The sequence below is a fragment of the Fragaria vesca genome, linkage group LG1, assembly GCF_000184155.1.
Source record: "Fragaria vesca subsp. vesca linkage group LG1, FraVesHawaii_1.0, whole genome shotgun sequence".
NCBI lineage: Eukaryota > Viridiplantae > Streptophyta > Magnoliopsida > Rosales > Rosaceae > Fragaria > Fragaria vesca.
In genome coordinates, this window is record NC_020491.1 from 6308413 (window position 1) to 6327105 (window position 18693).

At 37.9% G+C, this 18693-nt stretch overlaps 4 protein-coding genes and 1 non-coding gene across 5 annotated transcripts; 3 read left to right on the forward strand and 2 right to left on the reverse strand.

Moving 5' to 3' along the window:
- The first annotated feature begins 825 nt into the window (after window positions 1-825).
- Window positions 826-1490, forward strand: LOC101302688. The gene is made up of 2 exons (XR_183696.1): window positions 826-987; window positions 1067-1490. It is a non-coding gene; the product is annotated as an uncharacterized LOC101302688 (transcript).
- An 886-nt stretch (window positions 1491-2376) lies between these two features.
- LOC101304623 (5'-nucleotidase SurE-like) lies at window positions 2377-4618 on the forward strand. The gene is made up of 10 exons (XM_004288912.1): window positions 2377-2669; window positions 2781-2875; window positions 2972-3039; window positions 3124-3167; window positions 3355-3432; window positions 3531-3684; window positions 3775-3927; window positions 4085-4192; window positions 4348-4413; window positions 4508-4618. Exons 1-10 carry the CDS (start codon window positions 2377-2379, stop codon window positions 4616-4618), a joined length of 1170 nt encoding a protein of 389 aa, XP_004288960.1.
- A 1330-nt stretch (window positions 4619-5948) lies between these two features.
- LOC101302973 (heat stress transcription factor A-2-like) lies at window positions 5949-7733 on the forward strand. The gene is made up of 2 exons (XM_004287527.1): window positions 5949-6506; window positions 6914-7733. The coding sequence occupies exons 1-2, from the start codon at window positions 5976-5978 to the stop codon at window positions 7724-7726; spliced, it is 1344 nt and encodes a 447-aa protein (XP_004287575.1). The 5' UTR covers window positions 5949-5975; the 3' UTR covers window positions 7727-7733.
- Window positions 7734-8300: 567 nt separating this feature from the next.
- Window positions 8301-10372, reverse strand: LOC101304918 (regulatory protein NPR2-like). The gene is made up of 4 exons (XM_004288913.1): window positions 9845-10372; window positions 8994-9753; window positions 8654-8857; window positions 8301-8566 (listed from the first exon to the last, which is right to left on the reverse strand). The coding sequence occupies exons 1-4, from the start codon at window positions 10370-10372 to the stop codon at window positions 8301-8303; spliced, it is 1758 nt and encodes a 585-aa protein (XP_004288961.1).
- Window positions 10373-10982: 610 nt separating this feature from the next.
- LOC101303263 lies at window positions 10983-12428 on the reverse strand. The gene is made up of 3 exons (XM_004287528.1): window positions 12328-12428; window positions 11706-11981; window positions 10983-11486 (listed from the first exon to the last, which is right to left on the reverse strand). The coding sequence occupies exons 1-3, from the start codon at window positions 12365-12367 to the stop codon at window positions 11218-11220; spliced, it is 585 nt and encodes a 194-aa protein (XP_004287576.1). The 5' UTR covers window positions 12368-12428; the 3' UTR covers window positions 10983-11217.
- Between the last annotated feature and the right edge of the window lie 6265 nt (window positions 12429-18693).

The following is an 18693-nucleotide window of genomic DNA, read 5'->3' on the forward strand; positions in this document are numbered from 1 at the left end:
TGGTAGTGGGATGTTATTTTACTAAAAAAAAAAAAAGGCAGCTTTCATAAGCTTAAAGGTTTCAATTTCTAACAGTTTAACCTTATAACTACAATGGTATACAGTGGACCACCATTTTTTGTATTTGAAAGAATTATTATTTTTGTTCATTTGGATTTGAAGCATTCAAAAATATGCTTGTAAAATGGCTTTATCCCGATCTTCTACTTCAAATCATGTGTAAATTAAGGGGGGAAAAAAACATCAGAAAGAAAAACAAAAAGTACAACGACGCACCTCAATCATCTGCTGCCTCCCTATAAGAAAAAACTCGACGCACTATTAATCTGTTCTGCACCACTCTGAAACATAAAATGTAAACAATACCCCTTATACATGTGTAAAAATCAGCAAGCAGTAAAATCACAAATTAAAGAAGGAATGTTAACCATAGTTACCTTGAACTAGAGGATTTAGTTTAACTTCACTGTGGAAAAGCAAGTAACAGCTTTATGTTTGATAGTGTATGTTATGGTTTTTGTATATGCAGGTTTTAACTGTTGGTTTGCAGTTCCATAAGGACATAAGACATATTGTCCTTGTAGGTGATTCCCAGTGGACTGACTTAATGACTAGTGCACCTTAGCTTACGGTGCAAATTAACGAAAGTTCTTGTATGCATCATGGTGTACTGGAACCAGATGTTTTTATTTAATCTCAGCCGTTCATTTGATCAGCTGTTGATATGATACTAATGTTGAGACTTACACCGTTAAAGAGCAAACAAAAAAGAAGAATACTTTTCTGTCGCCGCCGCTTCTGCGCATCTGTCTTCGATTCATTCATTCTTTGCATCTGATTTACCCACATATCGTCAATTGAGATCTCTGAAATGCTTTTTGTCTTAGCTGGAGAGGTTTGAATTCATGCTCTTCACGGTGGATCCGGTACAGACAAATAGAACTAATCATCCTCCGATCGCCGTCGTCGTCTTCAATTTCTGGAAAGGTATGATTGAAAGGATCAATAGGCATGTTGTTGTGGTTGCTCTGACATTTGGGTATTGATTATTTGTTGATGATTGCAGATATTGGGCAGATATCGTAGACTTGTTAAGTATTCATGTAGAAGTAATTATATGTAAGCAATCTGTGAGTGATAGGAGCCGTGAGGAGTTTGTGGCTTTGGCATGGGAATTGAAGTGATTGCAAGAACTGAGATTTTGAATCTGATTTCATCAGCCTTGGGAAGTTCAGGTCTTGGAGAGAGAGACGTCGAACAAAAAATGCGGGAGAGAAGTTCAGGTAAGAGAACGATTAACGCTGTTATTCAACTATTAGTGCACGGGACTTGGTTCACTTGAACAAGGTGCATTGTATCCACTCCGGCAAATTAATTACATTGTGTTTAACAATCTTGAAGCTAGTTTCGGTAAAATGATGACGGAATCATATCATAACTAAAATTGTACTGCACTTGTCTGAATAATGAGGCTATAACGTGGATCATAGAATCGTCTGTTTTTTTCACTAATAATCCAAGTAGTCCTGGATCTCATGAAGATCTGCATTGAAGTTGTCTCCAATCTAGGAGCCAAAATCATATGATTTGTACCGTAGTGGTAGTACTCAACGAATTTATATTACAGGCTTTACTAGTCTTCTTCAACATAGCAAAGACCATGTGAATGAATCGAGTTATTGTTTTTACAGGAAGGAGTGGACCATTTTTGCTTCAATTTTGGGGAAAAAAAAAGGATCAAAAGCATTGAATTGTGTATGAAGTCTGGTTACTGTGGGACTATGTACCCACTTTGTAGACCATAGGACCATTAATGAGGACTCACAAGAAGCTCACTCATATTTTTGTTAATCAAATTCATTGAAAAGGGTACTCTTCTTTAGTCAAATCTAATGATGTTAAGGCTCCTCCAAATTCCAAATTATCATATGCTCTGTTCACTTTTATGATGACAAATTTCAAAAGCATTGGGAGGGAGATTGATTTGATTACTTGTCTGGTGCTCTCATATAAACTCCATGGAAGTTGCTTCTCTTTTCTTTTGGGACCTAAAGCAGCTGAGGACTCGTGCAACCTAATCATAGACCCTTCCACTTGAGCCAGACCACTTCATAACCAAGCCTCTTACCATAATGATTCATTCCTTGAAATAAAAGGAGAAAATAAGGAAATAAACTTTAGGAATCAACATAATTGAATTGAGGGACATGATTAAGGTGGAATTTAAGATTCAAATGCAAAGATTCGGGAGATAATTAAGGTCGTTAACCAACTAACAGAGACTTTCATGTCTTTTTGGCTCCTAAAAAGATTTAAAAGAATCTTCAAAGCAGTGTCTCTGCATTCTTTCTTCCATTTCCAACGAGCAAGTCTCCAATGACAACCTCTCTGAAAACCAATTTCATGCCTCCGAGTTTGATCTCGAATCTTCAACAAGTTTTGGCTCTCAAAAGTGATGCTACAGAGAAGCATGCTTCTGAACCAAACAAAGTTTCTTGTAATTCTTCTTCTTCTTCATGTTGCTCTTTGCTGCCTTCTGAAGACAAGCAGTGTCCAAAGCCAGTGGTTTTAGTCACAAATGGAGAGGGCATCGACTCTCCTGGTCTCACATTTCTTGTCCAAGCTCTCCTGGATTCTCATCTTGATGTTTACGTCTGCGCTCCTAAATCGTTAGTTCTCTCCACAAGTTCATTTTAGTTCCATATTTTTCTTCATTTTCGTACTAACCACATAGACTAAGATTGTAATAATATATAGAAGGCATTGTCTGGCTCATGCAGAGATAGATCAGTGGCTGGCCACTCTGTAACTGTTGGTGAGACAATTTCAGTGTCTTCTGCACAAATCAATGGCGCCACGGCCTTTGAAGTATCCGGTAATGCCTCTCTTTCTCGTTGCATATACTTGTATAGCTGTTTATTGATCAGGAATGCATATATGATTTATGTACTTGATTAATGAATGATACTAGGGACTCCTGCGGATTGTGTCTCTTTAGCATTATCAGGAGCACTGTTCAACTTTTCAAGGCCTACTTTGGTAATTCATATGTTAGTTTTACAGTAAGTTTCTTCAGATTTAGTCAACTCAATGCAATTGCTGATTCATATCTTTGATTTTCAGGTAATCAGTGGAATAAACAGAGGATCAAGTTCTGGAATCAGCTTGTGAGTGTAAATAATTTGTTGGCTAAGATATGTTGTAATGATAGATTCTCTAGAAAATAAACGAAGAAAGCTTTCGTGTAGACGTATATTATCAACACGACTTCAGTTTGATGTGGTTTAGTGGACTTTGTTTCCTTTGTGGCAATTGATATATGAATAACATGCACTATTCATGGCTTGATAACAGGTTCTACTCAGGTGCTGTTGCTGGAGCTAGAGAGGCATTGCTATGCGGTGTACCCTCTCTGTGCATATCAATGAATTGGTGATTACATCTTCCATTTCTTATCTGTTACTGTTCTGTTTTGTTATCATACATCAATCGCATTACAGTAGCGTAAGACTGTTTAATTGATTTCATAGGAAGAAGGATGTAAGCTGTGAAAGTGACATGAAGGATGCAGCGGCTGTGTGCTCACCATTGATATATGCAACTGTAAAGGGCATCCAGGAGGGAGTTTTCCCCAACAGTTGTTTACTCAATATTGAGATTCCGTGGTGTCCTTTGACAAATAAGGTTTGTTCTTCAGATTGAAATAGTTACTCATGAGAACTTCATTTTAGTAAACAAATTCTGAATGAATAAGTACTTTTGAATTTTAAATAGGGCTTCAAGGTGACGAAGCAGAGTCAGTGGAGGTCCTCTTTGAGCTGGAAAGCTGTGCCAACAAAAAAACATCCTCCCCCTGCAAATTTCATGTCCAGCCAGCAAAGCCTTGGTATTCAACTAGCACAGCTTGGCCGCGAAGCTTCAATAGCTGTAAGTAGAACTAGTTTCTTTCTTGTCTATCAAGTAATGAATGGTTTACCAACACAAATTCTATAGTTTCTCCGATGTTCAGAGTTTCAGTGTAGCGAATGTTTTAGTGTTCATATGGTTACCCTTGAATGGCTTAACCTTCCTGGATTGTTTTCAGGGTGCAGCTCGCCGCTTGAACTCTCAGCGCAAGAATGTAGAGATTGAATCGGTTGGTGTAGCCAGAAAATTGAGCTCCCAGAAAACCTTAAAATTCTTTCGCTTAGAGGTATAAACAAGTGATGTATGAATGACAGCAAAACTAACCACGTTGGAAATGTTTATGTTAGCATTTCTACGTTTTCATTCTTTGAATTGAAAATCAGGGAAGACCGAATGAGGTATGTTTATGTGAAGCTAAACCATCCAGTGGTTTTCGTGCAGTTCTTAGAGGAGCAACAGGAAAATGCAGATGAAGATCTAGATATCAGAGCACTTGAAGATGGATTTGTGAGTTGAAATTCAATTCATTTTTCAAGTAAAATGTATCAGAGATCCATTAGTCCTACACTGCTGATTTAGATTTGCCTTTATGGAATGACAGGTTACGATTACTCCTATCTGTTTATCTCCAACTGTTCAATCTGAAATCCAAACGTCAGTGTCAAATTGGATTGCTGGTGCAGTACTTTCGAAAAATCAGTTGGCATTATAGTATCTAGTAAGAACCAATGTGTATTAGTTGATCTGTTGATGCTTTAACGTTTTCACCCTTGTATTGCTGGAGAGTATGAGCTGCTGTCTGCATTGCTTGTTATTTGATCGTCTTGTGTTATATGAAGTAAGCAAATTTCTACGTATGATTGCATCCATCACAAAATGGTGGCGGCAAAAGACTCACAATTATAAGGTTTTCAATTTCGCACAAGCTAATCATCCGTTAAAGTTGTGCCCGTAAGTAGTTATTGTCATATTGTATGGTCCGGATTATTGCTCGTCTCTGGTCTTGACAACTAGAAGTTTAGGAATCTTGGAAGTAAATAGATCATTAACCATCAAGACAATGTCACATGAACCAATCAGATTGTCATAAATCACAAATACCTTATAGCAGGATACTAATGAAAAACAGAAATAACACCATAATCCAACTTGGGCCTTAGTTATGTGTTATATACTACATGGGTTTTTACGGTTAAATTTGGGTCCTTGGGTTTGTTTCATTTCGTCATCGTCGCTTGGGAACCTTGAGCAGTTCGAAAGATGGTGCTTTAGATGGTTTTATTTGTAATTTTGTTTTCCTAAATCAGAAAGAAAACAAAACACAGACACATGATGTCTTGATTTATGAATATTTAAGATTGTGCCGATACATTATATGTTTAAACTCTATATATTTAGTATGCTGTGTAAGAAATTATATTTTGTGTTCATCATTGTTGTTTTATTTTTCATTTCCAACGATATAATAATCTCATTCTTATTCTACTGAAGTTCTTATATTCAAAAATGATGGTTGAGTGAGCTACCATTCTAAAATTATTGAGCAAATTAAGGTATGATCCATTCCTTAAAGATGTTTTTCACAAATTAAAGTTCAAACTAATGACATTCTATTTTTTACAATGTTCGTCTCACTTATAACCTCACATGTTTTTACTAGACTAAAACTATTTAAATACTATTATTATTGGGCTTGGCATTTGAGACGTATTGGTATTTGCTTGCTCACAGAGTCATAGACACACAACCTTGTGCCTTTTAAATTGTCTTTTAAATTGGGTTTGAGTTGGGGGTATTTGGAAGTTTCTACACTTGAGGGGCTTGGACTGAAGTACAATTTTGTCTTCGATAGTGCTTCCTTGATTGAAGTACGTGGGGACATGTTGGTCGCACAACTAGTAAACGTGGCACTTTTCCTTAAGTGGATATACACAGTCACTCACCTACTCACTCGTAGTGAAGAGGCAGAAATTGACCGTCTCTGCACATAAGCACCATTATTTCACTAACCACCATTTCCAGCTTTCTATTCCGTTCCTTGTAAACCCTGTTTCAAATACCAAGAAGAAATGGTCGTTTCTGTTGGTGGTGATGGATCTTGCTCACCATTTTCATCTCAGGCCCAGATTTCACAACCCAAAGAGGCTCCACATGAAGCTGTGGTAGTCAAGGAAGAAGAAAAAGAAGAAGAAGAGGCACTGAATTGTAAAGGTGGTGATTTTCATGGGTCATCTTCCAATGAGAAACTGAAGGAATCAAAACCAGAGGTGGTGCAGATCAAAGAAGAGAGCATAGATTTTGTGGTTGATGATTATGATGGTAGAGATTGCTTCAATTATGGTTTTAGTGGATCATATTCTTCATCTTCTTCAAAAGTGTTGCCTAAACCCATGGAGTGTTTGCTGGAAAATGGGCCGCCACCTTTTCTGAACAAGACCTTTCAGGTGGTGGATGACCCGGAAACCGACCCGATTGTGTCGTGGAGCCAAGATCACCAAAGCTTCATTGTTAGGGACTGCCATGAGTTCTCTAAGACCATATTACCCAAGTACTTCAAGCACAGCAATTTCGCAAGCTTCGTTCGCCAGCTCAATACTTATGTGAATACCTCTTTCATAAACTTTATTTTTGATTCATATATGACTGTATGAGTAAACTTTACTTTTGATTTTGATATATTATGGTCTTAGTTTAGTAGTTTGTGTTGCAGTTAAAGTTATTTTTTACTTTTAGTTTAACTCATGTGATTTTAGTACACTCTGATCTTAGTTTTAGAAGTACTTGTTGCATGTTGAAGTTTGAAGTTTGATTTTGATATATTATGATCTTAGTTTTAGTAGTTGTTGCAGTTAAAGTTTGAATCTTCACTCCAGTTTAACTCATATATGATTTTGGTACATGTTGATCTTAGTTTTAGTAGTACTTGTTGCAAATTGAGTATAGGGATAGATATGCTATCAGTTTACTTGCCATAGTTTTGTGATGGTTGTACTAATTTTGAATGTAGGGATTCAAGAAGGTTGATCCTGATAGGTGGGAGTTTGCAAATGAAGGGTTTCAAGGAGGGAAGAAGCACTTGCTGAAAAGCATCAAGAGAAGAAGCAGATACAACAGGCAGCCACAAGGAAGCAATGTGTCAGTTAATTCAACCAAAAAAGCCAGGTTGGATGCCCAACTCGAAACTCTGAAGAAGGATCAGGATGTACTGAAAGACGAAATCTTGAATCTCAAACAGCAACAGAAATACTCGCAGCATCAGCTGATTGCTTTCGAAGAGAGGATTCAAACTTCTGAGTGTAAGCAGCAGACGATGCTGCTTTTCCTCACCGAGACAACAAGAGAGCCCAATTTTGTGGAGCGGCTAATGCAGAAAAGAGTGATGAAGAGAGAGCTCGAGGGAGGCGATTTGGCAAAGAGAAGGAGGTTAATTTCAGCCCAAGGTTTTGAAGATTTTGGTGATTGTGGAGACCAACCTCAAGTGTTTGCTGATCGATTGCCAGAAGCAGAACTTGCAACTCAACAGCAAGAAACCCCATTGCCTGCTTCCTTGGTTGACAAGTCATGTAGTTCAGTTCAAAATAACAAGCCACAGGCAGAAGTGCACTATGTTTACCATGATGTGTCCAAGAAATTGCTAGATGAAAATTCAGTTTTTGATGATGAATGTGCAGTCAATGACTCAAACGTTTACCAGGAATTGGAGGATTTAATTACCAGGCACCACAACTTTGATGATTTGATTGTCAAGCCACACGATTGGAGTGGATATGTCAGTAACTACCTGGTTGAGCAAGCTGGATGTGTTGGATCAATGCCTTGATAGCACAGGTATATATATAATATCTCTCTTCAGTATGAATGTGTTACAGTTGCAAAGATCTGAGAATGGAGATACAAACCATTGAAGTTTCCAGGTGAATCAAGAACTCCTTAACCTTAGAACTATGGAGGCTTTTGTAGTTTGACATACTTCTATTTACTTTACTTCCCCTTTTTTGTACAATTTCTGTCTGTATAGGGCCTAGGTTGTAGAAAACTTTCTCCTGAGGTATCAGCTTGGCACATATAATGTAAATTATAACATATTTTTCTTTTGCTTTGATTCATGGGAGTAGGAGTTTTGGGCTATATTATGTTTCAGGGTATTGCTTTTATTCTTCATCATAAAGAATGATGAAGCAAAAACATTTTGGATACAAAAAGGAACCACCACCTAGTATATCCATTTATGCATTGATAGGATACAACAAGAAAACTCAGTTCCCACTCTTATTACAATCCTATGTAGTACAGAATTATGATCTTGAGAAAGATGATGAAGAAGCCAAGAATGAACATACAGAATGGCTCCGGTTTCTGCCCCTTTCAGGTTTCTGCCTTTTTTGACTCAAATGTTAATCTATGACGGTGAGCTTAGGCCTCACTGCTCTTACTGATGTAGAAGAGGATGATGATGACATTCCAGAACGATCAATATCCTGTTTATCCTCATCAAAAGCCTTACTTAGCACTTCTTGGATTTCCATATACCTTTTTCTCTTTGTGAGCCTTACTTCTGGAGTGTCATCGCCTGTGTACATAAGCTGTGACATGTCATCCCCATCCATGATCTTGTTCAGTACTTCTGAACAGCGAGGAAAGAACCGTTTCCCAAGTTCCACTGTTCGCGTGTATAAGAAAGTACTATTAAGACTTCGAAGCTAATAGTGAAAGATTAATGATTGATTTGTTAAGAACTGATTCTAACCAGATTGGCATAGTGCTCTAAGCCTGGCAAGGTGTTCTTCCTTAATCTTGAAGGGTGCCTCGTTCAAGTCCACTGTCGTTGTCCGGGATCCGGTGGGATTATTCCGGATCAGGCATGCTACTGGAAACGCTGGAGTTTCGTCAAGTTGAGTAATACCTAGTACAACCTTTGCTTCCATGGGAAACAGGTACCTTGCAAGTCCCACTGACACAAGAAACAGTCGGTCAAATATGAGTTCAAGGTACGCATTGGAGTTTATAAGCCTACATGACTACATCCATAGCTGAAAACAAATCATATGTAAAGGAAAAGGAGGACATGGCAACTGGCAAGTATTCACCTCTATTCTCAAGGTACAGGAGTTTCATACGCAGATCGTCGCCGGCCATTGCAAGCGAAAGAGAAGCTTCTCCAAGCAATGGATCCCTCCTTTCTGCTTGCTCCAATATCTCTATACACAACCGGTCATTGGGACAAGCCTTCCCCTCATCATTCGACTTGAAAAAGTCTGCAGCTCTTGTAAGACGCTTAGTAATCTGAAGAGCTTTCCTGCCATCCAATGTAAGATCCGAGGGACGAGCACCCTTTGTAAGCAGTGACACAATGATCTTAGGCTCCTTCCTCGCCGCTGCTAGGTGCAGCACGGTGTAACCCCTTAGGTTCCTGCAGTTCACATCCGCGATTCCAAGATCAAGCAACTCATATGTAGTCTTTGCATCACAGTATGCCACAGCATAGTGAAGTGCATATGCTTCATCAAGATTTGTATGCCCCTCTTTCAACAACATTCGGACCAACTCAACATCATCAGAATCCAGAGCCCTGTGTATCCTCCTTGTGTGCTTATCTGGAAAGTTACTCGGAGAATTACTGCTCCGAGAACTGTCCAGGCCAAGGGCCAGCCTCGAATCGGTGATTCGCTTCACAGATTGTTGAGGCAGTGCTTTCTCAAGAGTGACAATATCAACATCAGACTTCACTATCATCTCAATGCATCTCCGCACCAACCCCTCACAAGCTTTGCCACACATATTCGCAACATGCAGAACCACCAACACATCATCTATGGCTGTTTTCTCAAGAATGTCAAGCAGACACTTCTGCAATACCAACATCAAATCAACATTGTTGCTTACTAAACAAGTAAACATAGCTTAAACTTCAAACAAACAAATTTCGCGCCTTTTTTACCTGGTAGAGAGTGACCAGCTCTGAGATTTGAAATGTTGAAGAAGCATACAGAACTTCCACCATGAAATCAACAACAGGACGACAAGCCACATGAGAACAAGCGTCGTCTACACAGACACAAACGCCTTTAGGCAAAGACTTGAGCTTGCCACTGTACAAGTAACCCAAAACGGCTAGGAGAGAGTCCAATCCGACGTCGTATTCCTTTGCCAAGTTCTTCAGTTCAAACCTGGTAGAGCTACTACCTTCTTTCGCCGAGAACACATTCCTGAAAAACGAGCTCCTCGCAGCGAGGATGCAGCGGTGGACGTGGATTTCCCGGCCGTTACTGACAACGATTTTGGCGTCGGCAAAGAAGTCGAAGTCAGAGGAGTTAACCATCAGTTCGAGGTTATTGGAGAGGTGTTTGAGGGATGTGATATCAGGAGGAGGTGAAGAAGAAGAGGGAGAGTGGTGATGAGCTAAAGTACTTATGCTACTGCTAACAACCTCATTCGAATCAGAAACACAACCTTTTGTGTATTCCATGGCGAGTACCAGAGCTGAACTTTTGAACATGAAAGTGGAGAATGTTGGTTTGGAAGAGCAAATGGCTGCTTAAATACGTGAAAGCGCCATGGATTTTTATAAATCAGATGATCACATCAACACGAGTTTTGAACATGGCTGACGATGAGTGAATACATCAGAGTCAAAAGGTTTCATCACTAAAAAAGGCTACGAATTCAATTCGATTTGTCCCTATATTACGATCAAAATCACAAGTCAGAGCTTCACAACCACCAGATCAAAAACTGTTCTTGTGTTGGGACTCAACAACATGCATGGTATTCCGGTTGAAGTCTTTGAATCTGTGGGAGGGTTTTCAGTGATCGTCATGACCACCGTTTTGCTGTGCCTTCTCTCTTAAGGCAGGGCTTCCACATACCCTGTTTCTTTGTTTTCTAGCTCTAGTTTAATTCACACAAAAGTTGTAGTCTGGCTCTAGCATATATAAAAAGGCAACTGATAGGTTTGGATAGAAGTAGCAGAAGATATGTGATCTGAAAATCTGGGTTTAATTAAATACAACAACCAACAGTACCAGGCATTCAGGCAAAGAAAAGTCTATTTCAACATTTCATTGCTATATAAATTCCTCCCATGTGTGTTGTATTCATATTCATTTCATGTAAGTAACTGTATATAAAATGTCGATAACAATGAGTAAAAGATTTTACAACTTACAAGTTTATCAAACTAGACTAGTCTTTGTTATTATTGCAAGGAGAGCACACTTTCTCCGGCCCTTTTCCGATTGACTCCCCAAATCCGCCTTTGTTGTTAGTGCAAGGAGAGCACACTCTCTCCAGCCCTTTTCCGATTGACACTGCCTATCCATCTTCCTTATTCTTGGGTGAGGAGACTGGATTCTTCTCTTCTTTCTTGGGATGAATCGTCTGGACAATGGCCTCGATTTCTTCCTTTGCTCTTTCAAAGACATTGGGAGCCTTGACGCGATCCACTGGGGTAGTACTGTCAATGTAATCACTTGTTCCGTGAGTCTCTTTGTTGTGAAGCTTTGGCGACTTGTCATGGTGCATGATTGTCTTCATCTTTCCCTTGGCATAGTCTAAAAATCTAGGTGACTTGCCATTGGTTTCTGCAAACATGAAACATAGTTAAGGGCTAATAAAGACACATTTCATTTTTGATCTTTTCGATGGCATTGCTCAAAATATAATTTATACTGATGACCTAACAAATCAAATACATAATGTTCTTAACCACTTTCATTACTAACAATATGGCCTGTGCAAGTGTGCAACTAAAAGTACCAAGAAACCATCTAATCAAAGCAACATTGTCACGAATTCAATACCTAATTTTGAATCAGCTTTCTCCTGCGTTTTAATTTCAAGAGTTGGATCAGATTCTTTCTTAGGGTGAATTGCTTCAACTACAGCCTCAAACTCCTCCTTCATTCGCTCAAACACATTTGGAGCTTTAACTTCCTCTAATGGGGTCTTTTCATCAATGTCTTTACGCAGACCATGAGTTTCCTTGCCATGGTGATCTGATTCGTCTGTTTGATGCAACATTGCTCCAATCTCTTCCTTTGCTCTTTCAATCAAATTTGGTGTCTTTACTTCTTTATCTATAAGAAATATAAAATATTCATAAAAACTTTACCCCATAATCAACAATCCATTCACTTTTCTAGACAAGCAAATGAAACCCTGAAGAAGCATATATATCTCATTGTAGTCAAATTCAGCACATCCCAAATCAAACCCCAATCTTAATAGATTCCAACAACCAAGTATATGCATTCTTCATTCGTATGATCTCAAACCCATCAGGAAAAATAAAATCCAATCTTTACAATAATCTTCCAAGAAATAAAGAATCAAATTGAGCAAATTAGCAATAAGGGTATCAGCGTATTGGGATCAAAACGAGAGAATTGCATATTAGATATAGCTAGAAAAGAAAACTCGTACCTGATGAAGGCTGCGTTGGACTGGGTTTGGATTCGGACATTGGAAATGGTTGGCAGACACAGAAAGATAGAAGAGGTTTTAAGCAGATGAGTTTTGGAGTTCTGGACAACGCAACGGTTGGGCCTACCTAACAACCTAAAACAAAGAGCAATGGCGGCGGCACGGACCCCACGCTGCCAGGTGCGATTTGATTGTTTTTTTAAGTTGAACGCTAGGTGTCACTCTCAAGGGATTGGATTCTCCGACCATTTCTCGCTGTCTTCTCGTAAAAACAAAAACAAACAAACAAACATTTCTCGTTTATACTTCTTTCAACGAGATTGTTTCAAGTCATCGTAAAAAATGAGATTGTTTCAAGCAACGGATCTAGTTGCTAAGTTTTGGTTTATGTTTTAGTTTTTGAAATAATTATATTAACACAGTCTTTAGTACATAGGATATAGATACACGATACCGCAACCTTTCTCAGGTGCGGACATCCGCACCGTTTTACGGTGCAGATTTCCGTCCTTTTGCCACCGTACTGCGCCGCGCGAGGGCGCGCCTCCACCCATGCAGACTCCAGCAGCTTCCCCAACCACTTTTCATCCCCGGTGACTCCGCCGAATTTCAGTTTTCCGGCGAGATCGACTTTATTTGAAGTTTTGGGTGATCTCGCCGGAAAACTGGAAAAGAACGGACTCGCCGGGGATGGAAAATGGTCGGGGAAGCTGCTGGAGTCCGCTGGGTGGAGGCGCGCCCTCACGCAGCGTCGTACGGTGGCGAACGGACGGAAATCCGCACCGTAAAACGGTGCAGACGTCCGTAACAGAGAAGCCCTGCACGATACCGGTTATAAACTTAGACAATTATTTTAAACAGCAAAAGTTTGTACCTAATATCCTTTGTTTGTTCTGAAGATAGCTAGAAAAGGTTGACGGTGACGGTTCAAAACCACTAATGTTCACCATGGGCCTGGCATTGCAACTAGTGCAAAAGCGCGAGTCAGAAGACCACCCAATTCTTCAAATAATCATAATAATAATAGTTGGTCTACCAACGTTGGAAACTCTGGTCCAATTTCTTTTCACTAAGGCCTAGCCCAATAAATTTTCCCCTGACCCAAGCTTGCTCCGAGGACCCCAATGTGTGCTTTTAGATCATAATTCCTAAGAATTATATTGTCCATTTTATAATCAAGGAGTAAAATATCGATGATCATGAAAATTTTGATAGTTCGAAAAAAGAAAATATCGATGGATATATCGAGATAATATCGAATATCGATGAAAATTTTACCAAATTTTATCTAAAAGTTGTATATTCGACTAAAAATAGACTAAATATAAAATATCAGAATGATATGAAAATTAATATCGGTAATTGTAAAAACGGAAATTTCGAGGAAATATCAAGGATATTTTACTCCTTGATTTTATCCATTACAAAAACAGTTGAAGACTTTTGAGAAAGAAGGTAGTAGATAGACATCAAATTTGAAGGTCAAGACTGAATAATAATATCTTCAAGTGCCCAGATTATATGCATTATATGCAGCGGCATGTTGGCTTAAACACACATTAAAAATCATATATGTTTCTTCAAGGTCTTAGCTTTGTACAATTTGCAAATGAAAGTCTGCAATGTATGAAAGCTATGGCTAAACCGAGGCTGCTGCTATTACGATTAACTTAATTATATAAGTGATCAAATCCATTAGGCAACTCTATTTTCTGGAATATCTTGACCATATTCCCCATTTTTCTTTCTCTGTCATTTCTTGGTCCCTGCCATAACTAGCTAGCAAACAAAGATAAAATTGTTTTTATTTTATTTTAAATATCGATATTTTCATTGGCCTTGAAGTAATACGACCAAATATTGGTAGGTTATACATGAGCAAGCTCAGGCATAAGAGCAAGCTCTTTATTTAGCTACAATTAAAACTGAAAGGAAAATATAAAAATCAAAGTCCAAAAAGGTGATCAATCCAAAACTAACAAAATTTATTCTTAAACGTAACCCTAACGTACTCTTCGTATTTTCCATGAAATAGTTAGGGCATGGTGACCCAACAACCTTTTTTAATCAATTGAGTGTGTTTGGGTGAAAAAGTACGTAGTGTTGTCCCATACTCGTATACATTACAAGGATACATTACACACTTGTATTTTCAAATACAAGAATTTAGATATAGAGTCATGTTTACCTGTGTAACAAACAACGTGCTCAATGATACTAAATTGTCGTTGAATACGATCACATTATGAAGAAGAATAATGAGAAGTCGAACAATATACTGTACATACCATAATGACAAGTTATACATATCTATGCCCCCGATCTGGAAGTTTAGTTTCATTATTTGTTTCAAAACATTTATGAGATCTTGATGGGTACGGACCTTCGTATCATCAAGGTCAAAAAAAGAAGAAGAAGAACCAGAAGAATAATGGTTGATTAGATTCCAAGCTATCTATACATTGAATATTGGTACAGTGGGGTATATAATACCTGTACATTTGTTGGATTATGTACATTATACATTAGATATGTACACATTCATTACAATATGCATGACGTCTACTTAAATAGAATAGAAACAAAACAATCAACTCAATAATTCATCTTGTGATACTTCTTATCATACGACAACCATTGATTCCACAAAGTTACATATGATTCTCAAATTCAGGTGTACGAGTTCGAGTACATGCAAATGCAATGCGAAAAGAAATTCACAGATCATTGTCAGTGATTATCGAATACTATACGCATGTAGCTAACGGTTTATATATCAAACCGGTATTTCATTCATTCTTAGCAATAGACTTTTTAGGTATAATCCTTAAGAAAATTTTGAGAAGAAAAAAAAAAAAGACTAGCCAATTTCAGCTCTATTTAGAAAGTCGGCCCTACCCTGTTCTTTTAGCCTTAACGGGATAAGCCTTTATGGCGGATAAGAGTTTACATTTTCAAGTCTCGGCCCTATTTTATCCAGCTCTAAGTTTTGTTAACTAAGTTAAAAGTTAAAACTCTAATCGATCCTACCCTAAGTCCTAAAATTTAGTATAGAGCCAGTCTTCAGACCTAGATTTATATATCAAATTGATATTTCATTCTTTTCACAGCAGTAGAGTTTATTCCGTCTTTATCTTTACCAGACACTGTAATCATTACAACACGTAATTTCTTTTTAACCTAAAACGGCACGATGTCACACTCTTACAATAATCCTATCATTAAAACATAGCATTCTTCCTCTCAACCGTTTTGGGGGCTGGAAAAAATGAAGACAAATTTTCCACGAAGAAAGCGCGTAGCAGATTCGTGGCTTGAAGAAGTTGACAGGAATTCAAAACTTAAATAATAAAAGTACAACTGAAAACCATGCACACGAGATAAAAGCAAAATCCACATCAGCAAATTGATCAGTCAACTATATCGACAGCCTGTGGCGGGAACTGGGGACATGTGGGACTATTTCCACGGATTCCCTAAATTACCAAAGTACCCATTCCCCTTATTTCCGGGAAATTGTAGGAATTGACTGATTTATCCCCTCTGCCCCAAAAGTGGAAAATGAATCTTGGTCGCATACATACGAGTTGGCCAAACTCTCTGGACTAGACATGTAACACATTTTACATATGTTCTTAGTTGAAATTCACATTCGTTTCCATTTTTCACAGTTTTGAAACGTTAGTATACAAGGGGATAGTATGTGAGTACGTGATATGTAGATTTCATGTTATGAAATCTACCTTGACAATGAAAACATGTGATACATATTATAGTATTATACTCGTGCATGCATTCATCATAAAACTTAAAGAACGACGACGTAGTTATAAAATATGTGGAAGATTGAGTACCAAGAGTTCGAGACACTGTATATATATTTTTAATATATATTGAAAATTGATAAGTATCCGATCATGACTCGTGCAACATGTTAGATGATCATATCATGCACATAGATTAAGTATAAAGTTTAAAATATATTTGATGTCTTTCACTGTAATCAAATTGATAACTAGTATGATTGATGCATGTGTCCCTTTCATTACTGCTAACAAATAGTGTCACATTTCTTGTATTGGACAAGCGTAAAGGTGAAGGATTGTGTTACATTTACCTGATTAACATAATTGGTATATGGCACATTAGATATAAGAAAAATAACAATAAAAAAGGGTTAAGCCATTGTGATCTTTATACATTGCACACCTTCGTGGCAAATCTACATTTTATAGTACAATGGCTACGGTGACTTCTACGGCTCGACCATTTTAGAGGTCCATGCATTCGTTTTATATTCCACACAACAAATTTAGCTAGCCGACCTTCTAGCTTATAAGATTGTAAATTGCAATCGAATTATCCAACAAAACATTGAACTTGTATGAGATTCAACTCATCTAATTAAGAGTGATTATAAAAATATTCAAAAAAGGGACTCAAGATCTTTATATTCCCCGGCACTGTGGCACTGTCACTGGCTCTGGCAAGTCATTGGTTATTCTTTTTCAAATGGTTGCTATCTATACAAAAAAATTAATAAAGTTTAATTCCTAAACTCAATTACACACTTCAAGCATAACTCAAAGCGATCATTCTTTCAGAACCTTACCTACATAGCCATTCTTGCTCATTCGTTTAGGGCGAGGCCTGGCCTCGTTTTTTTTGCTCTCTCTTGGAGAAATTTCTACCCTCCGATTTAGACCCAAAGCTTGTTCCAAGGGTTTGTGAGTCCTTAAGATCGCCGAAGGGCATTCTAAGTCATGGTCGACGGGGAAGAAAGAAATGAATGAATGCTCTTTTTGGAAAATGTAGAATAATATACATACCGAGACGAAAGCCAAAGGTCAGTCTCATAGGTGGACGTATTTGGCTATAAATTAACTAAACTATGCGGATGAATAATCAATTAAGACGTATGTGCAAAGGTGTAGTTGAGGAAGATTGGATTGCTTGTTTGACAATTGACAAGCATGTTGAATGATAATTCCTTTTTTCTTGAATCGACTCTTGACTATAACTATGTGTGTATTGACTTGTGGCTAGCAGGTGTAAGAGTATTCATGTAGTAATGAAACACGTCTTCTACTTCACAACCAATATTTGCTAGCACTAGAGGTATAATACCAAAATAATCTTGTCTTGTCTTTGCTACTGACTTGCTTCATTTTCAGGGACTCATTCTAGTCATGAAAGTGAAAATTATACTTTAATTTCCTAGGTGATTACTTCGATTAAGAAGCTTAAGATAGACCAGTCTTTATTTATCCACTACTAACAACTTAGGTCGCAACATTTATAGTATTTCGGTATTTAAATTACAACGAAAATGATTTCGGTGTTTTCTTAGTGCTATTCATGATACTATTCACCGATTCAGTGATAATTCTTTTATATAAACTTAATTGCGAAGAGCGATATTCCTATGTCTAGGGTTGCTGGCCTCGCCCAAAAAGTTAATATCAACGATGATCATATATGTAAATGAGTAATTATTTTCTGTACCCGGAACACCACGTGGCACTGCCAGGTGTTGTACCCGGCCAATCATATAACTCATATTCATGTGGGGATAAGCACGGGGTGGAAAAAAAAAGTAATTAAATACACCAATCAGAAATAAGGATAAAACACGTGGACCAATGAGATTAAAAGGGAACATAAAACAAGTGGTGTTTCGGGTACAAATAATAATTTCCCAAATAATACTATGTAAATTACCAACTTAGATTAGAAGCCCAATAAATACCATTATCTGGTTATTTATGAGTAATGTTTCTCTACAATTGTGAAGTCACGTCCAATTTATGAAGCGTTTAGTTGTTGACACCCAAAACATGATGTTCTCATATCTCATAAGAGAATGCTTAGCATCACAAACTTGCATTCAATAATCTTTTAAGATGAATTGATGTCGGATCCTTTTTTTTTTTTTTTCTTGATAAATTTGATGTCGGATCCTTGATCATAAAACCTTGTAGGTTGAAAGTTGAAATGTTGAAGGGTTCAAGGGTGTAGTTGAGACTTCACGTTAGAAAAACGAAGGGGCAATGTAGTAAACTCGTGAGTCCGTAAAGAAGGGACCTAAAGATATGAGAAAACAAAACGCAGTGACAGTAACAGCAACAAGAAGCAACAATGGCTACAGGACAAGACCACCACTCTCTTAACAGGCGCGTCCATGAAGACCCACGACCCAATTGAAATTGTTGACTGTTTATATATAAGATACTGATATATATAAAATCCGAACAATATAATCAAAATCCCAGTTCTTCCACAGAGTTTAAAACCAAACCACTTCTGTGTTTCTTCAAGGAAACCAGGCAAAAGCTAGATAAGCTTCCTTATTTTGACCGCCCAACC

Excerpts from the sequence above, each read along its gene's own strand:
- LOC101304623 (XM_004288912.1), top strand. The coding sequence starts at position 2,377 with ATGACAACCTCTCTGAAAACCAATTTCATGCCTCCGAGTTTGATCTCG. Across the intron at positions 2,670-2,780 it reads TACGTCTGCGCTCCTAAATC|AGATAGATCAGTGGCTGGCC; the intron begins GTTAGTTCTCTC and ends TGGCTCATGCAG. Across the intron at positions 3,040-3,123 it reads ACTTTTCAAGGCCTACTTTG|GTAATCAGTGGAATAAACAG; the intron begins GTAATTCATATG and ends TTTGATTTTCAG.
- LOC101303263 (XM_004287528.1), bottom strand. The coding sequence starts at position 12,367 with ATGTCCGAATCCAAACCCAGTCCAACGCAGCCTTCATCAG. Across the intron at positions 11,982-12,327 it reads TCCAACGCAGCCTTCATCAG|ATAAAGAAGTAAAGACACCA; the intron begins GTACGAGTTTTC and ends TATTTCTTATAG. Across the intron at positions 11,487-11,705 it reads GAAAGCTGATTCAAAATTAG|AAACCAATGGCAAGTCACCT; the intron begins GTATTGAATTCG and ends TCATGTTTGCAG.
- LOC101302973 (XM_004287527.1), top strand. The coding sequence starts at position 5,976 with ATGGTCGTTTCTGTTGGTGGTGATGGATCTTGCTCACCATTTTCATCT. Across the intron at positions 6,507-6,913 it reads TTCGCCAGCTCAATACTTAT|GGATTCAAGAAGGTTGATCC; the intron begins GTGAATACCTCT and ends TTTTGAATGTAG.
- LOC101304918 (XM_004288913.1), bottom strand. The coding sequence starts at position 10,372 with ATGGAATACACAAAAGGTTGTGTTTCTGATTCGAATGAGGTTGTTAGC. Across the intron at positions 8,858-8,993 it reads CCTGTACCTTGAGAATAGAG|TGGGACTTGCAAGGTACCTG; the intron begins GTGAATACTTGC and ends TTCTTGTGTCAG. Across the intron at positions 8,567-8,653 it reads TAGAGCACTATGCCAATCTG|TGGAACTTGGGAAACGGTTC; the intron begins GTTAGAATCAGT and ends ACACGCGAACAG.